This window comes from Phyllobates terribilis, unplaced genomic scaffold, assembly GCF_046119375.1.
Source record: "Phyllobates terribilis strain yellow unplaced genomic scaffold, ASM4611937v1 Scaffold_5__5_contigs__length_657084704, whole genome shotgun sequence".
Classification (NCBI taxonomy): Eukaryota; Metazoa; Chordata; class Amphibia; order Anura; family Dendrobatidae; genus Phyllobates; species Phyllobates terribilis.
The window spans coordinates 44,302,524-44,324,801 of NW_027362765.1; the positions used below are offsets into that span (position 1 = coordinate 44,302,524).

The window sequence follows — 22,278 nt, forward strand, 5'->3', positions numbered from 1 at the left end:
TCACAAGTTGATCTGAGCCTAATGTCACAAGTAGATTGAAATTAAGTTCATCTTAATCCTGTATGTTCCATCGTTTGTTTGTTTTTTAACTAGAAAGATATGGAATAGTGATCTAGTCCTTGTTCTGGAAAAGGGACAGGAAAAATTACCTTCATTAGAAGGGGTTTCTGGATACCAGATAATAATGAATTCTGTAGGATTTTGGATTACAGAGATGTTATCCTTATATTTCTTAGACTATAGGAAGTGAAATCTATTTTGAACACCTCTCACCACTAGTGTTGAGCGATACCTTCCGATATCAGGAAATATCGTATCGGATTGGATCGGGCCGATACCCAAAAAGTATCGGATATCGCCGATTCCGATACCGGAAACCAATGCAAGTCAATGGGACACAAATATCGGAATGAAAATAAACCCTTTCTTTCCTTGTAGGTTAATTCTACATGAAGTAAAACAACTAAGAATAATGTAGAATGACATGAAAAGCCGGCAATTCATCAGCGGCATACACCGGTACCCGACAATTTACAACAGAAAGAATAGAGCTTCACACATAGATTAGATAGATAGAAACATGTCAGTCACATATATATGAAGTACAGTGACAGTGTTGCTTACTGTACTTGTCATTTAGTGTAAAGGATTTATTTAAAAAAATAATAGTGTTTTCATGCACCGTCTCTTTAAGAAAGCCGGCCAGCAATTCAGCATCTGTACCCGACAATTTAGAATAGAAGGAATAGAGAATCACACATAGATTAGATAGATAGAAACATGTCAGTCACATATATATGAAGTACAGTGACAGTGTTGATTACTGTACTTGTCATTTAGTGTTAAAATAAAGGATTTATTTAAAAAAAAATTGGCGTGGGGTTCCCCTTAATTTTAGGCTCTAGCGGAGGTTAAGCAGACAGCTGGGGCAGATGTTTGAAGCCTGGGAAGGGGGTAATACCCACAGAGCTTCCCAGGCTACTAATATCAGCCCCCAGCTGAATACCTAGCCTTTACTAGCTATTAAAATGGGGGAACCCCCCCAAAAAAATAACGTGGGGTCCCCCCTAATTTAATAGCTAGCACAGGCTAGGCAGACAGCTGGGGGCTGATATTAATAGCCCAGGAAGGGTGCCATGAATATTGGCCCCCTCCCAGGCTAGAAACACCAGCCGTCAGCCGCCCCAGAAATGGCGCATCCATAGGATGCGCCAATTCTGGCACTTAGCCTCGCTCTTCCACGCTGCCCTGGTGCGGTGGCAGGGGGTAATAGGGTTGGGGTTGATGTCAGCTTATAATGCCAGCTGACATCAAGCCCAGGTTAGTAATGGAGAGGCGTCTATAAGACACCCCCATTACTAACCCCATAGTCAAAGTTAAAAGAAAACACAAACACCCAGAGTAAAGTCCTTTAATTGAAATAAAGACACAATTCTTTATTGTTCTAAATTAAACCATACTTACCATCACGCCCATTCCAGCTGAAGCCAACGATCTCCTGCAATAAAAGAAAAATAATAAAGCAACCTCATCCTTACCTTTCGATGGTTCCCAGGACAGCTCCAGCTCTGCTACATCGACATGACAGGCTGGACCGCAGCAGAAAGCTGCCATCCAGCCTGTCATCCCGCAGACACTGAGAAGCGCAGGCATGCTTGCGCTCCTCAGTGTCTCTCTGTGACGTCATCCAGATGAGCCGAGTTCATGTCCAATGAACTCAGCTCACCTCATGCACGTCACTGACAGCGTGGGAAAATTCTCCTGCACTCAGCGCTTCAGCGTGAGAATTCTCCCACGCTGTCAGTGACATACATGAGGTGAGGTCATGTCCAATGAACTCAGCTCACCTCATGCACGTCACTGACAGCGTGGGAAAATTCTCACGCTGAAGTGCTGAGTGCAGGAGAATTTTCCCACGCTGTCAGTGACGTACATGAGGTGAGCTGAGTTCATTGGACATGACCTCGGCTCATCTGGATGCCGTCACAGCCAGACACTGAGGAGTGGAAGTATGCCTGCTCTTCTCAGTGTCTGCGGGATGACAGGATGGATGGCAGCGTTCTGCTGCGGTCCAGCCTGTCATCTCGATGTAGCAGAGCTGAAGCTGTCGTGGGAGCCATGGAAAGGTAAGGATGATGTTGCTTTATTATTTTACTTTTATTGCAGGAGATCGTTGGCTTCAGCTGGAATGGGCGTGGTGGTAAGTATGGTTTAATTTAGAACAATAAAGAATTGTGTGTTTATTTCAATTAAAGGACTTTATTCTGGGTGTTGTGTTTTTTTAAATACTTTACTAGAAATTCATGGTGGTCATGTCTAATATTGGCGTGACCCCATGAATTTTGGGCTTAGGGCCAGCTGATAATGCCAAGCTGGCCTTAACCCCTTTATTACCCAGTGAGCCACCGCACCAGGGCCCTGGATGAGTTGGGTACAGCGCCAGAAGATGGCGCTTCTATGAACGCGCCATTTTCTGGGGCGGCTGCGGACTGCAATTTGCAGCGGGGGTGGCCCAGAAAGCTTGGGTCTCCCTGCGCTGCGGATTCCAGCCCCCAGCTGCCTAGTTGTATCTGGCTGGGCACAAAAATAGGGCGAAGCCCCACGCATTTTTTTTTTAAATTATTTCATGAAATTCATGGAATAATTAAGAAAAAAAGGGCTTCCCTATATTGTTGTGTCCAACCAGGTACAAATAGGCAGCTGGTGGTTGGGGGCAGACCATTCCTGCCTGCTGTACCTGGCTGGACACAAATATAGTGCGAAGCCCCACGTCAATTTTTTTTTAATTATTTCATGAAATAATTTTTTTAAAAAAGGGCTTCCCTATATTGTTGTGTCCGGCCAGGTACAAATAGGCAGCTGGTGGTTGGGGGCAACCTGTTCCTGCCTGCTGTACCTGGCTGGACACAAATATAGGGCGAAGCCCCACGTCAATTTTTTTTAAAATAAATCCTTTATTTTAACACTAAATGACATTTGAGGAGTTAATAAAGATGCAGTACCTAAATTATTATTTATTTTTTAATTAATTTTTCCCAAAACTTTTGACGTGGGCTTCGCCATATTTTTGTATGCCAGCCAGGTACAGCATCCAGCTTCTATGAACGCGCCATTTTCCGGGGTGGCTGCGGACTGCAATTTTCAGCGGGGGGGGGCAGAAAGCTTGGGCCTCCCTGCGCTGCAGATTCCATCCCCCAGCTGCCTAGTTGTACCTGGCTGGACACAAAAATAGGGAGAAGCTTCACGTATTTTTTTTTTTTAATTATTTCATGAAATTCATGGAATAATTAAGAAAAAAAGGGCTTCCCTATATTGTTGTGTCCAACCAGGTACAAATAGGCAGCTGGTGGTTGGGGGCAGCCCGTTCCTGCCTGCTGTACCTGGCTGGACACAAATATAGGGCGAAGCCCCACATAATTTTTTTTTAATTATTTCATGAATTTCCTGAAATAATTAAAAAAAAATTGACGTGGGGCTTCGCCCTGTATTTGTGTCCAGTCAGGTACAGCAGGCAGGAACGGGCTGCCCCCAACCACCAGCTGCCTATTTGTACCTAGCCGGACACAACAATATAGGGAAGCCCTTTTTTTCTTAATTATTCCATGAATTTCATGAAATAATTAAAAAAAAAAAAAACGTGGAGCTTCTCCCTATTTTTGTGTCCAGCCAGGTACAACTAGGCAGCTGGGGGATGGAATCTGCAGCGCAGGGAGGCCCAAGCTTTCTGCCCCCCCCCCCCCGCTGAAAATTGCAGTCCGCGGCCGCCCCGGAAAATGGCGCGTTCATAGAAGCTGGATGCTGTACCTGGCTGGCATACAAAAATATGGCGAAGCCCACGTCAAAAGTTTTGGGAAAAATTTATTAAAAAATAAATAATAATTTAGGGACTGCATCTTTATTAAGTCCTCAAATGTCATTTAGTGTTAAAATAAAGGATTTATTTAAAAAAAAAATGGCGTGGGATCCCCCATAATTTTAGTCTCTAGCGGAGGTTAAGCAGACGGCTGGGGCAGATGTTTGAAGCCTGGGAAGGGGGTAAAACCCACGGAGCTTCCCAGGCTACTAATATCAGCCCCCAGCTGAATACCTAGCCTTTACTAGCTATTAAAATGGGGGACCCCCCCAAAAAAATGACGTGGGGTCCCCCCTATTTTAATAGCTAGCAAAGGCTAGGCAGACAGCTGGGGGCTGATATTAATAGCCCAGGAAGGGTGCCATGAATATTGGCCCCCTCCCAGGCTAGAAACACCAGCCGTCAGCCGCCCCAGAAATGGCGCATCCATAGGATGCGCCAATTCTGGCACTTAGCCTCGCTCTTCCACGCTGCCCTGGTGCGGTGGCAGGGGGTAATAGTGGTGGGGTTCATGTCAGCGCCAGCTGCCATGAAGCCCAGGTTAGTAATGATGGCCGTCTATATGACACCCCCATTACTAACCTACAAAGTGTTAAAAAGAAAAAACACACTACACCCAGAAAAAAATAATTTATTTGAAATAAAACACCATTTTATTTAATTCTTAGTTTACTAAAAAAAAATAGTTACCTGTCCACGTTCCTGCGCTGATCTCCCATGCACAGCTGTCACATCTGGAGATGGTGACAGCTGTGCATGGCTGCTGTAAGCTCACGCTGCCCGGGAACACGTCCGCTCCCGGCAGCGGGAGCCACTGACTGAGGTCACCGGAGTGCATTCAGGCAGCGCAGCTCCGGAGACCTCCTTTACGGCAGTGCTGTACCGTGGGAATTTCTCACGATACAGCAGTGCCGTAAAGGAGCTAACCGGAGCAGCGCTGCCTGAACTCTGGTGAACCCTTACGGCCCCGTCATTCTAGCGGCGGCAGCGGTTCAGAGCGGTCACATTCTATGTGGCTGCTCTGAACTGGAGATCTTCGTGGGACACTCGTGGACTGCTACGGAGGGGTAAGGATAAGGTTGTGGTTTATTATTTTATATTTTATTACAGGAGATCGATGGCTTCGGGGAATTAGGTGTCTAGGTGAGTATAGGTGTAGTTTTTTATTTTTTACTTTATTTTAGGTGGCGATCGGCGGGGACAGGTAATGTATGAACTAATTTATTTTAGGTAACCACTGGCCACCAATGACATGTATTTAACATTTATTGGGGACACAGTAGGGCAATTTAAATAGCAGGATCAGGCTGATGGGAACTACTGCTCCCATCAAGCTGATCCTGCTGGCACGAGTGGACGGGGGACAGACATAGGCCGATGGGAGTAGTAGTGTCACATCGGCCTATGTCTGCCTGCACGCACACACACACCCGCACACACACCACGCACACACCCCGCACACACACACACCCCGCACACACACACACCCCGCACACGCACCCCGCACACACACACACACCCCGCACACGCACAGACACCGCACACACTCGCAGACATCTCACAGACACCGCACACACTCGCAGACACACGCACAGACACCCGCACACACTAATCATGACGGGTCTGGGAGGTGTGGCTGACCTGTGCGGCCGTGGGAAAGTTGATGTGAGTTCATGCAGTCAAGCATGAACTCACATGAACCCTCTGAGGGCACCGCGGCTACTTCAAATGAACAGCTGATCGGCATCACCTGATACCTCAGCTGTTCATTTGAAATATCCGGCGGGAAAGCGCAGCACAGAACGGGAAAGCCGGCGGTGAAGTCTTTTCACTGCCGGCTTCCCCGCCCGGGTCCTTCGCTCCCCGCTCCTTGGTGCTGCGCTCCCCGCCCGGTCCTAATTTACGATTGGGATTGGAGGTGGCGAGGGGAGCGGAGGATCGGGGTGGGAGGCTGCGGGGAAGCAGTATGGGGCTGCGTGATTGTTTAAAAGCCGGCGGCTTTTTACCGCGCGCCGGCTTTTAAACAATCAGGAGAATTCTCCCACGCTGGGATGGCATTCTGATGACAAGCTGGATCGCATCTGAGCGCTGCCATCCAGCTTGTCATCCTTCACAGACACTGCAGAGCGCAGGCATTATGGGAACTTCCGATTCCGGTATTCGATATTATAAAAGTATCGGAATTAAGTATCGGAATTCCGATACAGTGAATATCGGCCGATACCCGATATTTCAGTATCAGAATGCTCAACACTACTCACCACTGAAGATGAAATTCTTCCTACCCGTCTTGTGTCATTGTTTGTTTTGCTTATATATACCGTTGAGTAGGATATTTCTTTTCTTGTCTCCTTTGGGGTAGCTACATTTATCTGATTTCCCCTGGCTTTTATATTGCTGCTTTTGGCTTTGATGAGAATAAAAGGAAGGATTCTTTTTGCATAGTGTTCAGGAAGCTATATATTTTCTTGTTTATGGTTTTCTCAAGAAGTGTGTCAAGGTATTGGTAATGGCACATAAACATATTTCCCCTGGAAGGGGACAGAGCAAAGTTTGGATTGTTATATGGAATCTCCTGACCATATTTTTGGCCATAACGCCATGTATTAGATAGTAATGAGGCTCATGCTACCACTGTAACCGACTCTGCAGAAGTGTCTGCCGGGAATCCTGCAGGTCTTTGGAGATAAGGAAAACATGAATGAATTTCTTCTCTAGAAGTGGTTTCTCTAAGATGATTCTTTAATTGATCAATCCAGCAAAACATGGACAGGGCAACACGTGTAGAACCAACGTTACAGTTAAGAAGGGCAAAAGAGGTGTCCTAGGATATTTTTAAGACTATCAGTTTTTGGATCTATTGGATCCCTTAATTGTGATGATTCTTGAATGGTACTTTTTTTCACTACTTTTGCTATGTGGATATCAATCTTTAGGATCTCGGATTAGATTTTTAATTGCTCTGGCTCAAATAGAAATCTTTCTCAGTTCACTTTGTACTGATACGTGCACCTCATGTATTCCAATTCGTCTAAAAGAAGGTCTTGGATGTGAATGGCTGAAAGATGAAGTCTAGTGAACATTGAATCTCCTCCTCCTCTCTTCACCCCAAAACTATCCTCATGTAGCTCTTTCAAAGAAAAGTCCAGCAATACCTTTACATAGCCAGTCCGTTTCTCCGTTACTTAGATATTCGCATTTGAATTTATATGCAAATGAGGCTGAAGAGCTATGGTAGGTCTGAAGCCTCTGTCACTCCAGCTCTATTTTCTACCCAGTGCAAGTCAGTAGAACAAATTCTTCTCATTCTGAGTAATTGGCCAATGGTGATTGATCTAATGATCTGTGCTAAAAACCACATAGCCACAACACACTCAACTCAGGTAGCTCATCAAAACACGCAAAGTTAAACTACAAACACTCAGTTACATCATCAAAACACAAACACACACAGCTCATCTACAACATTCAGCTCAACTATTCCATCCTCAGCTCAGCTACATCATCAAAACACACACTCAGCTCAACTCCATACATCAAAACCCACACAGCTTAACAACAACACTGTCAACTCAACTACAGTAAAGACCAAAAGTTTGGACACACCTTCTCATTTAAAGATTTTTCTGTATTTTCATGACTATGAAAATTGTACATTCACACTGAAGGCATCAAAACTATGAATTAACACATGTGGAATTATATACTTAACCAAAAAGTGTGAAACAACTGAAAATAGGTCTTATATTCTAGGTTCTTCAAAGTAGCCACCTTTTGCTTTGATGACTGCTTTGCACACTCTTGGCATTCTCTTGATGAGCTTCAAGAGGCAGTCACTGGAAATGGTTTTCACTTCACAGGTGTCCCCTGTCAGGTTTAATAAGTGGGATTTCTTGCCTTAGAAATGGGGTTGGGACCATCAGTTGTGTTGTGCAGAAGTCTGGTGGATACACAGCTGATAGTCCTACTGAATACACTGTTAGAATTTGTATTATGACAAGAAAAAAGCAGCTAAGTAAAGAAAAACGAGTGGCCATCATTACTTTAAGAAATGAAGATCAGTCAGTCTGAACAATTGGCCAAACTTTTAAAGTGTCCCCAAGTGCAGTTGTTAAAACCATCAAGCGCTACAAAGAAACTGGCTCACATGAGGACCGCCCCAGGAAAGGAAGACCAAGAGTCACCTCTGCTTCTGAGGATAAGTTTATCCGAGTCACCAGCCTCAGAAATCGCAGGTTAACAGCAGCTCAGATTAGAGACCAGGTCAATGCCACACAGAGTTCTAGCAGCAGACACTCTACAACAACTGTTAAGAGGAGACTTTGTGCAGCAGGCCTTCATGGTAAAATAGCTGCTAGGAAACTACTGCTAAGGACAGGCAACAAGCAGAAGAGACTTGTTTGGGCTAAAGAACACAAGGAATGGACATTAGACCAGTGGAAATCTGTGCTTTGGTCTGATGAGTCCAAATTTGAGATTTTTGGTTCCAACCACCGAGTCTTTGTGCGATGCAGAAAAAGTGAACGGATGGACTCTACATGCCTGGTTCCCACCGTGAAGCATGGAGGAGGAGGTGTGATGGTGTGGGGGTGCTTTGCTGGTGACACTGTTGGGGATTTATTCAAAATTGAAGGCATACTGAACCAGCATGGCTACCACAGCATCTTGCAGCGGCATGCTATTCCATCCGGTTTGCATGTAGTTGGACCATCATTTATTTTTCAACAGGACAATGACCCCAAACACACTTCCAGGCTGTGTAAGGGCTATTTGACCAAGAAGGAGAGTGATGGGGTGCTACGCCAGATGACCTGGCCTCCACAGTCACCAGACCTGAACCCAATCGAGATGGTTTGGGGTGAGCTGGACCGCAGAGTGAAGGCAAAAAGGGCCAACAAGTGCTAAGCATCTCTGGGAACTCCTTCAAGATTGTTGGAAGACCATTTCCGGTGACTACCTCTTGAAGCTCATCAGGAGAATGCCAAGAGTGTGCAAAGCAGTCATCAAAGCAAAAGGTGACTACTTTGAAGAACCTAGAATATAGGACATATTTTCAGTTGTTTCACACTTTTTTGTTAAGTATATAATTCCACATGTGTTAATTCATAGTTTTGATGCCTTCAGTGTGAATGTACAATTTTCACAGTCATGAAAATACAGAAAAATCTTTAAATGAGAAGGTGTGTCCAAACTTTTGGTCTGTACTGTACATCATCATTAACACATAAAACATTCACATTTTACATAACCATAGTTTGAAGGTTTTTTTTCTGGAATGACCAAAAACATGCCCTTAAAGTCCCTTGGGTACTTTGTACATGCAGCATCTGTGAAGGTCCTCTTAGCTTTCTCTCCAGCTCTGCACAAATCAGACTAATCAGTGTTGGGCAGTAGGAAAGAGCAGTTTAGTGATTGGGAAGGACGATGTGTCAACATTCAACTTGCGACCAAAGGAAACTGCATCCAGACTAAAATTCACACACACTTTTTTTCTGGGTAAAAAGTGCGTTGAATAGTCAAAAAAATACAGTAATAGCATAACATGACACATAGCTCACAACCATCCTGAATCCTGCTGGACTGTGCCGATTTCCACTCTGTGTCTGTGATGTGTCTTGGCTACAAAGGCTAACCACGTTTTACTGAGGAGAGAATGTTGCTGCTTCTACTCGGCCACCTCTGAGAGGGGCCGATGTGAGTCTGTGCACTGTAGAAACTTACATTCATTTAATTATCTCTTCTTCACTTTTTTGAAATCTGAACTTTCCTGGGATTCAAACACCCAACTTCTTCCCTAGCATTGCTGAAGCAATGAGCCACAAGCTGCAATGTGAGCTGTAGGTGAATTTTTTCTATCAGAATGTGACTGGTATTCTTCATTACAGGCAGAGTGTACAGGTACATAAGGATACATCTCCATATACCAGTGCATTTCTATGCACCTGTATTCTAGAGGCAAAAAAAAGATGTTTTTCCATGCTGTAAGTAGCAACTGTAGCTGTTCCGGTATACCTGCATGACTGAAAGTACCCAGGAGGAATGAAGTTAGTTTTATACCAGGAGCTTCAGTAGGGTGGCCTGGCACCTTTTTAGTGCTATATACCTGCAGATTAACCCTATATCTGCAGGTTAATAGCATTATCCGACATTACAGATTCCCTTTAACAAAGCGGATGCAATTTCATGAAAACTCATGCACACAGTATGTCTAAGGATTCGGTCACACGAACGTACAGTATTACTCAGATGAGTGCAATTCGATAAAAATGGGATTGCACTCGGACCAATGCTGCTTCAAATCTACACCAAAAATGCACCACTAAGGGGGAAAACAAATGTATGAAAAATATAGCAAAAACGAAATCACGGTGGGGGAGCGCAGGGTCTGCATTTAAGAGGCCGTATGACGTGGCACAGCTGACCGCGAAGCCAGAAGTGGGAGGAGCTTTGTGCGTTCCACATGAACAGGAAGTAGTTGCGCGTGCGGTTCACATACCGGATGCCGCGCAAAGCTGCCTACATATGGGGTTACATCATTTTAGAAGGGGAAAAGAGATGTGACAATTACGTACCTGCAAGGGGGCATTTACAGGTAAGCCACATGATGTTACTAATTAAGTTCACATTCCTTTGGGTATTTATATGGAACCTGCATCCCACTCTCTGCAGATTAGGACAGAGAGTGGAGTGACCGATGTTTATCTTATGCACCTAGCACTTTAATACCCTGGATACAAGATAGTCCCCTGAGGATTCTACTTGGATGAAACGCGTAGTGACATGAAAAAGGGAAAGTGCAGGGTCTCCATACAGCGCTAGCTGTGGACTGCCCTTGTGAGGGCGGGAGTTTTGTGGGGTCAGTCTAAGTGTGAGCTGGCAGGGACCAATAGGGCCAGCTCATGTCCCCACATTCTTGTTCAGAAGGAATCTCTGGACATTAACCTCCTCCCTCGGAAACAAAGAAAAAAGGGGTGGGAGAATTCCATTTTCTTCTATTGAATATGAATTGTGATATATGTGCCGGGTGTGCACTCAAGTTTACACTTTATACAATTATTTTCTCATGTCATTTTTGTCATTATGGACTCTTAGATACTGGACAAAATGATGGTTTAGGAGTACCTGTTTAATGATTATTTTGGGTGTACATACCTATTGAGAAAAATCTATATGTCAGAGGGTTTTGGTTTGACACAGGGTTGTTGTATTGATCTCTATCCGAAAATTTTGATCTCCATACTGCAGGGCTGTTCCAAATTTTTTTTAATATATTCACATGGGGGGGTCTCTGAGCTATATTACTGGCAGCTATCAGTCTGGCTTAGGGACTCGTTTCTATTTTATGAGTGGCATATTTTTATCATATTCGTATTAAAAGTTCTGTTTTAAGGTTTTCACATCCTTGCTGTCTATTACACTGTGAGAACATTGGTTTGCGTGGTGGGTCATTACTCCTACCTTTTTGCTAGTTTCTTCATATCTACACCAAAAACGCACCACTAAGGGGGAAAACAAATGTATAAAAAAAATATACCAAAAACAAAATTACTAGCAAAGATTTTTATGGTGTAGTTTAGTGCAGGCACCTGCAGAAAAAGACACAGTATTTACGCTACATGTGAATATAGGCTTAAACTCAGACTATTATTATTATTATTATGCAAAAAAAAAACAGTATATGTGAACACCTCCTCAGAGATGTTTTTGGGAACATGGCACTTGTAAAAAACTACAGCTTATCTCGCAGTAAAGCAAGACCTCATATAATTTAGTTTAGGCAAAAATGAAAAAGTTATGACTGCTACAACTATGAATAAATTAAAAAAATTCATAAGTAAGAGTTCTTCTTAATACAAAGAAACAGTCCTGGGGTCTATGCACTGCTGACCCAGGCCGTTTGCTGAATGTCCCTCACTTTCACCATGCCCCAACTGTCATCTCCTCCTGCCAGGGTTGGAAGAAATGGTAAATAAGATATGGGTATGGTTAAGAGCATGGCCAAAAATTTAGCCACACTGCATTGTTTGTCCCAATTTATATTATATAGAAGTTAGGGGGTCTGCATGACTTTACCTAGTGTTTTAGCATTAGGCTGTGTTTGTCACATATTTTTCTATCTTCTACTGAATGAGTTTTGCTACATGCCCCTCAATTTGTATGGAAATGTTTATATAGACATATTATAAAATATCCATATAATAATATTACATTATATAAAAATTATCAGTTTTATTCTCAGCAGATGACTGTATCACAAGCTTAGAGGGACATATATCTTCAGATTTTAAAGAAGATGATGATGATATCACACAAGATGCATATGAAGTTCATGCCATTATCCCAGATATACCATCAGCCCTTCACAGCGAAGATCTATCATCTAATCCTGTTCAACAGGGCTCACCTTCTGATTCATTTGAGATTGATAAGAAAAATAAAAATGACAGAAGGGATGATGAAGATAAAAGATTTCACAAAGGGGAGAAATCATTTACATGTTTAAAATGTGGAAAATGTTACATAGATGCGTCAAATGTCGATAAATGTCAGAAAAGTCACACAGAAGCAAAGGAATTTTCAATGTCAGAATGTGGGAAATGTTTTAGATCTGGTTCAAAAGTTGATATAAATCAAGAACTTCACACAGGAGAGAAGCCAAATTCGTCTTCTGAATGTGGGAAAAGTTTGACAGTGAAATCACACCCTTCAGCACAAGAGAGGCGTCACACCGGGGAGAAACTATTCTTATGTTCAGAATGTGGAGCATGTTTTAATCGTCAATCAAATCTCTTTAGACATGAGAGAAGTCACAGCTCGGAGAAGCCATTTTCATGCTTAGTATGTATGAAATATTTTGCACGGAAATCAAATCTTGTTGAACATCAAAAAACTCACACAGGGGAGAAGCCATTTACATGTTCAGAATGTGGGAAATGTTTTTCTTGGAAATCAAATCTTGTTGACCATCAAAAAAGTCACACAGGGGACAGGTCATTTACATGTTCAGAATGTGGTAAAGGTTTCCCGTGGAAGTCCAATCTTGTTGACCATCAAAAAACTCACACAGGGGAGAAGCCATTTACATGTTCAGAATGTGGGAAAGTTTTTTCTTTGAAAAAAAATTTTGTTTGCCATCAAAAAACTCACAAAGGAGAGAAGCCATTTACATGTTCAGAATGTGGGAAATGTTTTACTCGGAAAACGTATCTTGTTGACCATCAAAAAACTCACACAGGAGAGAAGCCATTTACATGTTCAGAATGTGGGAAATGTTTTAAACTGAAGTTGGGTCTTGTTATACATCAGAGAACACACACTGGGGAGAAGCCATACTTATGTGCAGAATGTGGGAAGTGTTTTAACCAAAAATCACATCTTACTGTGCATCAGAAAAGTCACACAGGAGAGAAGCCATTTTCATGTTTAGAATGTGGGAAACGGTTTCCTGAGAAAACAAACCTTGTTAAACATCAGAAAACTCACACAGGGGAGAAGCCATTTTCATGCTCCGAATGTGGGAAATGTTTTGCTCAGAAATCAAATCTTGGTGATCATCAAAAAATTCACACAGGGGAGAAGCCATTCTCTTGTTTAGCATGTGGGAAATGTTTTGTGCAGAAGTGGGGTCTTGTTTCACATCAGAGAACTCACACAAAGCACAAGCCATTTTGACACTTAATTTTTGGTTAAAATGCTTCCTGAATTCTATCTTATTTAACATCAGAGAAGTCACATAGTAGAGAAGCCATTTTCATGCTTAGAATGGGGGGGAATGTTTTCCTAGGGAATTAAATCCTGTTGGCAATTACAATATTGAAATGGGGGGAGAATCCATATTCATACCATTAATGTGGCAAATTTTTTTAATGATAGCTCAAAAATTGTTAGTAGAGATGATTGATTTAACTTGAATTGAAAACAAAGTTTTGGGAATTGATTAAAACAAGTTCCGATTCACTCAGTGTGAATCAGCTTAACTGACCACCACCATTTTACACATCGCATCAGTCTGATTAAATAAGTTCAAACCTTGATTGAATTCCTCGTCTCTTAATCCTGATACAGCTGTCATACACATTATACAGAGAAAATCAATGGCACGCCATCATTTCCATTTTACAGTTTCATTTTATCAAAAGATTTAAATGAACATTCAGCCTACATTTTCTTACGTTATCAAGCTTTCACCACTTTCACCACAGTGTAGCAGATTCAAAATGGTAAGACGTGGATGAGGTGGAAATTTTGATTTTACTCGAGAAAGGGCAAGGTCCCGAAAAACGTCGACCAGGTTCAGGTGTTCTGTCTGTGATAGGACATCATTGTCTAACCCAAACTGGAACAAAGTTTTTTTTTTTTGCACACCTGTTATATTAGTCTCATTTGACGTTCATACACGACACACCAATATTGTGATCTGTTGCTTCTATTTTTTTTAGTCTACCACTTAGCTTTACTTGGTTGCTGAAGGGGGGAATTATGTTAGAAAATATACAAAAGAGAATTAAAGATTTATTTGTGTCACTAACAGCTGATTTTTGCACACCAGTTTTATTATTCAAATTTAAGGTGTGCACATTCCAAACCAATTCTGTAGCCAATTGTAGCTGTTTCTTTTTGGGCATGCTGGGTACTTAGCATTTTTTAGTTAACCTTTTTGGAAAGGAAGGAATTGTGGTTGAAAACAGTGAAAAAAAGTTAAATATAGTGCAATAAAATTGTATGGCAATAGATAACATAACCTAAAAGATGTAATTACTTACCAGGAATGGGATTTTTTAGGATCCATGACAGCACTACGGAGAGAAGTGATCCGCCCTTCAAAGACAGTAAACCTACAGAATAAAAGCGCGGTTCCTCTCCCTCACATCAGTTGGATTACAGAGCACGAGAGGACCGTCAATGGTTATTACAATTCAAACACTAACATCACATCACTAACATCACATATACTTTTATGCACTATGTAACCCCTGACCATAACCAAAGAGAGTGCTCACCACAAAGTGACGGGAGGGAATATAAGAGTGTTGTCATGGGCCCTGAAAAATTCCATTACCGGTAAGCAATTACGTCTTTTTCAATCACCCATGACAGCACCACGGAGAGAATTACAGAGAATAAGTATTCAGGGAGGGACCACAGCCTGCAGTACCCTTCTTCCAAAGGTGAGGTCCGAAGAGTAAGTCATATCCAGCCTATATAGTTTACTGATTCCACCTTTGTGTGTCTGGATGCAGTGAATTAACTGTCTGCCATTCAATCTAGAGCAGGAGCATGCTGAGCTGTCAGTATTTGATGGACAGCTCAGCTGCCCAATCGGGTGCTGGGGCGTGCTGAGCTGTCAGTTTCTTGATTGACAGTTTAGCCATTCAATCAGAGTAGGGTATTGCTTGAGCTTCATCCATGTGTCTCCTGTTCAGATAATTACCTGGCTATATATTCCAGCTCTCTGCTTCAGACTAGTGCCAATTGTAGCTTCTGCTCACTGGTGTTTGTTTGCCTTGTTGCTCTGATCTACTGCAGCCTGACTTAGGATCTCTGTTATCTTTAACCCTTTGCTTGATCTGCTGTCTTTCTGGTAATTTGACCCCTGGACCGTGACCGGACTATTCTTTTGTATCACCCAACTGTCTTTGACGTACATTCCTGACCTCGGATCTTTTGATTACCCAGCCTCTCGGCTTGTCCGCGAGTAGTGACTAGCGTCACATATTTCCCACAGAAAGTGGAGGGAGAAGACCATGTTGCTGTCTGACAAATTTGTTCAATGGACACGTCCGATCTCTGCCCAGGAGGTTGCAACAGCTCTTGTGGAGTGAGCCTTTAACCCCTCTGAAACCACATTACCACTCGCCAAGTAGGCTAAACTGATGGCCTCCCTAATCCATCTAGCTAATGTACATTTTGAAGCCTTAAAGGGGTTATCCGGTCAAAAGTGATAAGTATGCAGTCACTCTGTGTAACTGCAGACTTATGAATCCTCCCAGTGTATGCACTGTGTGCTGCGGGGATTTGCCTGTTTCAGACCCGGTAACGGAGGGTATGTATAAGTTATACATACCCCTGGCCAGTCGGCACTGCCTCGCTCTATACACTTGTATGGAGGGAGGCCACGTCCCATCTAGTGACGCAGACAGCCAGTGGGCGTGTCCGACTAGAAGGAGCGGCCTCGCTCAATACAATTGCATGAAGAGCGAGTCCACGCCCACTGGCCAGGGATATGTATAACGCATGCATACTTTCCAGTCTCGGGTCTGAAACCAGTGAATCCCCGCAGCACACAGTGCGTGCGCTGGGGGGATTCATAACTGCAGTTACACAGTGACTGCAGATCTATTACTTTTGACCAGACAACCCCTTTAAGCCCTTTCCTAGGTCCCAAAAGGAAACAAACTATGATCTATCTCTGCTACAGGCCTCCATAACCAACAAGCATCTAATCAGTCATCTCCCTATATCTAAAGGAGGAAGTTTTTCCTCTCTAAGATTTTTGGGACTAGTACAAAAGAACGGAATAACTCTCACTTGAGACCTATGGAACTAAGAAGCTACTTTAGGCAAATAGTCCTGGCTGTAACGGGTCTGGGAGGTGGAACCTCAGAGCAACTATACAAAGGGGCAGTCCTTGTAAGGAAGCGGGTGGCTCCCAGGGAAGGCGGGCAGGTAGTCACGGCAAGTGACAGGGACAGTCTCTGGGTAGAAGGGCAGGAGGTCACAGCAAGTGACGGGGACAGTCTCTGGGGAGAAGGGCAGGAAGTCATGGCAAGTGATGGGGACAGTCTCTTGACAGGCGGATGGTCACGGCAAGTGACAGCAGGGTAGGAGCCTCTAGACTGGCAGGTGGTCACGGCAAGTGACGACTGAGCCTCCAGGTAGGCTAGCAGGCAGGTAGCAGGTGGGCGCTCCCAGGTGAGCGGGCAAGAGTCTCTGGACAGGCAGGTGGTCACGGCAAGTAACGGCAGAGCCTTCAGGTAGGCTAGCAGACAGGTAGCAGGTGGGCGCTCCCAGGTGAGCGGGCAAGAGTCTCTGGATAGGCAGGTGGTCACGGCAAGTGACGGCAGAGCCTCCAGGTAGGCTAGCAGACAGGTAGCAGGTGAGCGCTCCCAGGTGAGCGGGCAAGAGTCTCTGGACAGGCAGGTGGTCACGGCAAGTGACGGCAGAGCCTCCAGGTAGGCTAGCAAGCAGGTGAGCGCTCCAAGGTGAGCGGGCAGGAGTCTCTGGACAGGCAGGTGGTCACGGCAAGTGACGGCAGAGCCTCCAGGTAGGCTAGCAGGCAGGTAGCAGGTGAGGGCTCCCAGGTGAGCGGACGGGCAGATCCATAGACAGACTGACAGGTGTTGGAAGGCAGACTGTCGGACCGCAGGAATGCAAGCAGATAGACAGGAATCAGGTAGGTATCAAGCAGAGATCTGGCAGGTAACTGGCAGGTATCTGGTAACGGGACCTGAGGGCTGAAGCAGAGTTGAAAGGCTTTGCAACAACATTGCTCGGGCACCTCCATTTTGGAGGAGGTGCCATATATATGGTGAGATCCTCCGGCCATTGGCCGGGGACTCCTTAGGATGACGCACGCGGCCCCTTCAAGAGAGGGGGAGCGCGCGCCCTAAGCACAGAGGCCGGGAAGCAGCGCGCGCTGCCAGCAGAGCGGGAGGAAGCCGCCGGGCACAGAGCGAAGAGGTGAGGGGAACGGCGTCCCTGCCTAGCAGGAGGCAGGGACGCCGACGCTACAGTACCCCCCCCCCTTTTTTAGGCCGGAGAGAAATTTATCAAGGATGAGAGGGGCATGGATGTTCTCCCAGGGCTCCCATGTTCTCTCCTCAGGACCAAACCCCTTCCAATCCACTAGAAATAAGGACTTTCCTCTTACCCTTTTGGTGGCCAGAATGTTCTCTACCTCAAACTCGTTTTCAGCGGAAACCGGAGCAGGAGGCGTACCTGTAGACTTGGAGAAAGAGTTAAGTACCACGGGCTTGAGTAGAGATACATGGAAGGAGTTAGGAATCCGCAAATTGGCCGGGAGTTTCAATTTATAGGCCACCGGGTTGATTTGTTTGATAACTTCCAGTGGGCCAATGAACCGAGGCCCTAACTTGTAGGAAGGAATCTTGAGCCGGACATATTTGGACGAGAGCCAGACTTTATCTCCAGGACGGAATTGTGGTGGATCCAGACGTCTTTCGTCAACCTGTTTTTTCATCCGCTCGGATGACTGAAGAAGTGCGGATCTGGTACTTTCCCAAATGGAGGAAAATTCGTTAACGAGAGATTCCGCAGCCGGATTGTCCCCCGAGGTGGAGACGGGAAACGGAATCCGAGGATGCTGACCGAAGACTACAAAAAACGGGGATTTGGAGGAAGATTCGCTCTCGTGATTATTGTAAGAAAATTCGGCCCACGATAAAAGATCCACCCAGTCGGAATGGTGAGCATTAACAAAGTGCCGGAGGTAACTGGTTAAAATTTGGTTGATCCGTTCTACTTGGCCATTGGACTGTGGGTGATAAGCAGAAGAAAAGTCCAAGGCGACCCCCAGCAGTTTACACATGGCTCGCCAAAAACGAGAGGTGAACTGAACCCCTCGGTCGGATACGATGTGGAGAGGAAGACCATGAAGACGGAAGACATGATGGAAAAAGTCTTTTGCTAATTCTGATGCAGACGGGAGACCCGACAGGGGAATAAAGTGAGCCATTTTGGAAAAGCGGTCAGCGACCACCCATATGACCGTACAACCGGCAGAGACAGGGAGGTCCGTTATAAAGTCCATAGCTATATGCTGCCACGGGGCAGCAGGTACAGGAAGAGGAAGGAGACGGCCGGCTGGCAGATGTCTCGGAACCTTGTTGCGGGCGCAGGACACACAGGCTGAAACAAAGTCTATTACGTCCTTGTGCAGGGTAGGCCACCAGTAATGCCGGGTAATAAGCTGGAGGGTCTTTTTCTGACCAGCGTGGCCAGCTAGCTTGGACGAGTGTCCCCAGTGTAGAACCTTCTCACGATCAGGAACAGTTACGAACGTCTTACCGGGTGGAAGACTATTTAGATTCACGGGGGCCACCTGCATTACTTTGGCGGGGTCGATGATGTGTTTAGGCTCCTCCTCAAGATCAGAGACCAAAAAGGATCGGGATAAGGCATCAGCTTGGATGTTTTTGTCAGCCGGGCAAAAATGAAGAACAAGGACCACCGGGCTTGGCGCGGGTTAAGTCTCTGGGCACTCTGGAGGTAATCCAAGTTCTTGTGGTCCGTGTAAATTATTACCGGGTGAAGAGCCCCCTCGAGCAGGTAACGCCACTCCTCCAGTGCCAGCTTAATGGCCAACAATTCTCTGTCTCTTATAGAATAATTGCGCTCAGAAGAGGAGAAGAGTTTGGAGAAGAAGCCGCAGGTTACCATTCTTCCGGAAGACGACTTTTGGGTAAGTACTGCTCCGGCTCCGGAAGAGGAAGCGTCGACTTCTAGAAAGAATTGTTTGTTGTCGTCCGGACGATGCAGCACAGGGGCAGAGGAAAAAGCTCGTTTTAAGGAAAGGAAGGCCTCCTCTGCTTCGAGCGGCCATTCTCTGGGATTAGCGCCCTTACGGGTGAGCGCCGATATAGGGGTAGTCCGGGAAGAGAAGTGCGGAATGATGAGGCGGTAGTAGTTGGCGAAGCCCAGGAACCGCTGAATAGCCTTCAACCCCTCTGGTCGGAACCACTTCTGGATGGCAGACAGTTTCTCAGGGTCCATTTGTAGGCAGGTCTGAGAGATTATGTAGCCCAGAAACGGAAGCGAGGTCTGCTCAAAGAATCACTTCTCATATTTAGCGTAGAGGTGGTTCTGCCTGAGCCTGAGCAGGACCTGACGAACGTCCCTCCGGTGAGTGAGAAGATCCGGAGAGAAGACCAAGATGTCGTCCAGGTACACCACCACGCAGGAGTAGAGAAGGTCACGGAAGATGTCATTGACCAACTCTTGAAAGACGGCGGGAGCGTTACAGAGACCGAAGGGCATTACAAGGTATTCATAGTGGCCGTCCCGGGTGTTGAATGCCGTCTTCCATTTATCCCCCTGACGGATAAGGACCAGATTATACGCCCCACGGAGGTCCAGCTTGGTGAAGATTCTAGCCCCCCTCAGACGGTCAAATAATTCAGGAATGAGCGGAAGGGGGTATTTATTCTTCACTGTGATCTAGTTAAGGCCTCTATAGTCTATACAGGGACGGAGTAAGCCATCCTTCTTTTTGACGAAGAAGAAGCCTGCTCGCGCCGGGGAGGTAGATTTCCGGATAAATCCCCGGGCCAGATTCTCCTCAATATATTCAGACATGGACCGGGTCTCAGCAGCGGACAAAGGGTAAATACGCCCACGGAGAGGAGTAGCGCCGGGCATCAGGTCAATTGGGCAGTCGTATGGTCTATGAGGGGGTAATGTCTCTGCTTCTCTTTTATTAAAGACGTCCGCAAAAGACCAATAGGGAACCGGTAGGCCAGGTAGATTGGCTGGGGTAGGAGAAGGACGAGCAGGATAAACGGGAACTAAACAAGTCTTATGGCAGTCCTGTCCCCAGCGAAGAACTTCTCCGGTCTGCCAATCAAGCACGGGTGCGTGTCTCTGGAGCCAAGATAGGCCTAGCAAGAGGGCGTGAGAGAGTCCAGGCAGAACATGGAAGAAGATGCTCTCAGAGTGCAGCATTCCCACCTGCAGAGTTATGGATTCGGTGATGAGTTGGATGGGATGAGGTAAGAGGCCCCCATCCACGGCGGCGACAGATAAGGGTACAGCCAGAGGTTTGGTGAGAATGCGGTATTTCTCTACCAGGGACTGAGAAATGAGATTTCCGGCAGCTCCAGAGTCAAGTTGAGCCAGTTCAAAATAACGGTTCTCCCCGCAGATGATAGAGACCGACAGCATTAGAGATGGAGAGGGTTTATTTCTGTCTAGGGCGACATCTCTTAGCGATCCTAGACACAGGCGTTTCCCGACCTCTCCGGACAGGAACGGATCCGGTGCTCCTTACTGCCACAGTAGAAGCAGCTCCCCTCGGCGCGGCGTAATTCCTGACGGGTCTTGACCATCTTGGTCTGGACGACCTGCATAGGCTCGGGTGAGTGCGCCGGGGGAGTAACGGAGGAAATGACGGGTCTCTGGAAGGTAGGGGCAAGGCATGGAAACCTCCTCTCACGGGTGGCCTCTTTGTTGCGCTCCTGGAACCGGATGTCAATCCGGGTGGCAAGTGTAATTAAGTCGTCGAGAGTGGTAGGAATGTCCCGACCGGCGAGTTCATCTTTAATATGGCCGGACAGACCCTCCCAGAAGACGGACACCAGGGCGTCGTTATCCCAGGCAAGCTCTGAAGCCAGGGTACGGAACCGTATGGCATATTGGCCCACGGTGAGACTTCCTTGGCGGAGGCGTAGCAGAGAAGAGGCGGATGAGGTCCTCCGTCCTGGTTCGTCGAAGACCTTCCGGAAAGCCGTGAGAAAGGCTGGCAGGTTGGACACCAGGGGGTCTCCTCTCTCCCATAGAGGATTTAGCCAAACCAGCGCCTCCCCCGTGAGATGGGACATGATGAAGGCTACTTTGGCGCGGTCGGTGGAAAACTGGTGTGCCAACAGTTCGAAGTGCAGAGTGCACAGGTTAATGAAGCCCCGTGCCTGACCGGGATCTCCGCCAAAACGAGGCGGGACGGAGAGGCGGGGACCGGGAAGAGATGCCATGGAATTGATGGGCAGCGACGCTGCCGGGGTAGGAGTCGTGCGACTGGAAGCAGGTCCCGAAGAGGTAGTCAGTGTGTCCAGGCGGGAGTTAACACTACGCAGGTGGCTCAGGGTGGACTCCTGTTGGGACCTCTGACGGGAAAGTTCATGACATAGGTCCGAGAGCGAGGGAGCTTGGGTGCCACCGGGTTCCATGGCCCGAGCAAACTGTAACGGGTCTGGGAGGTGGAACCTCAGAGCAACTATACAAAGGGGCAGTCCTTGTAAGGAAACGGGTGGCTCCCAGGGAAGGCAGGCAGGTAGTCACGGCAAGTGACAGGGACAGTCTCTGGGTACAAGGGCAGGAGGTCACGGCAAGTGACGGGGACAGTCTCTGGGTAGAAGGGCAGGAGGTCACGGCAAGTGACGGGGACAGTCTCTTGACAGGCGGATGGTCACGGCAAGTGACAGCAGGGTAGGAGTCTAGATCTAGACTGGCAGGTGGTCACGGCAAGTGACGGCTGAGCCTCCAGGTAGGCTAGCAGGCAGGTAGCAGGTGGGCGCTCCCAGGTGAGCGGGCAAGAGTCTCTGGACAGGCAGGTGGTCACGGCAAGTGACGGCAGAGCCTCCAGGTAGGCTAGCAGACAGGTAGCAGGTGGGCGCTCCCAGGTGAGCGGGCAAGAGTCTCTGGACAGGCAGGTGGTCACGGCAAGTGACGGCAGAGCCTCCAGGTAGGCTAGC

At 46.3% G+C, this 22,278-nt stretch overlaps 1 protein-coding gene across 3 annotated transcripts in view; it reads left to right on the forward strand.

The window, feature by feature from the left end:
* The window catches only part of LOC141270875 (uncharacterized), a 36,934-nt gene extending 23,081 nt beyond the window's left edge, over positions 1–13,853 (forward strand). The window contains exon 7 of one of the 3 annotated variants that reach the window (XM_073680970.1): positions 12,081–13,853. In XM_073680970.1, the coding sequence (XP_073537071.1) occupies positions 12,081–13,525 (1,445 nt within the window). In that variant the 3' untranslated portion in view covers positions 13,526–13,853. The remainder of the gene's footprint in view (positions 1–12,080) is intronic. The other 2 variants (XM_073680971.1, XM_073680972.1) reach the window with 2 other exon arrangements.
* Positions 13,854–22,278: the final 8,425 nt, after the last annotated feature.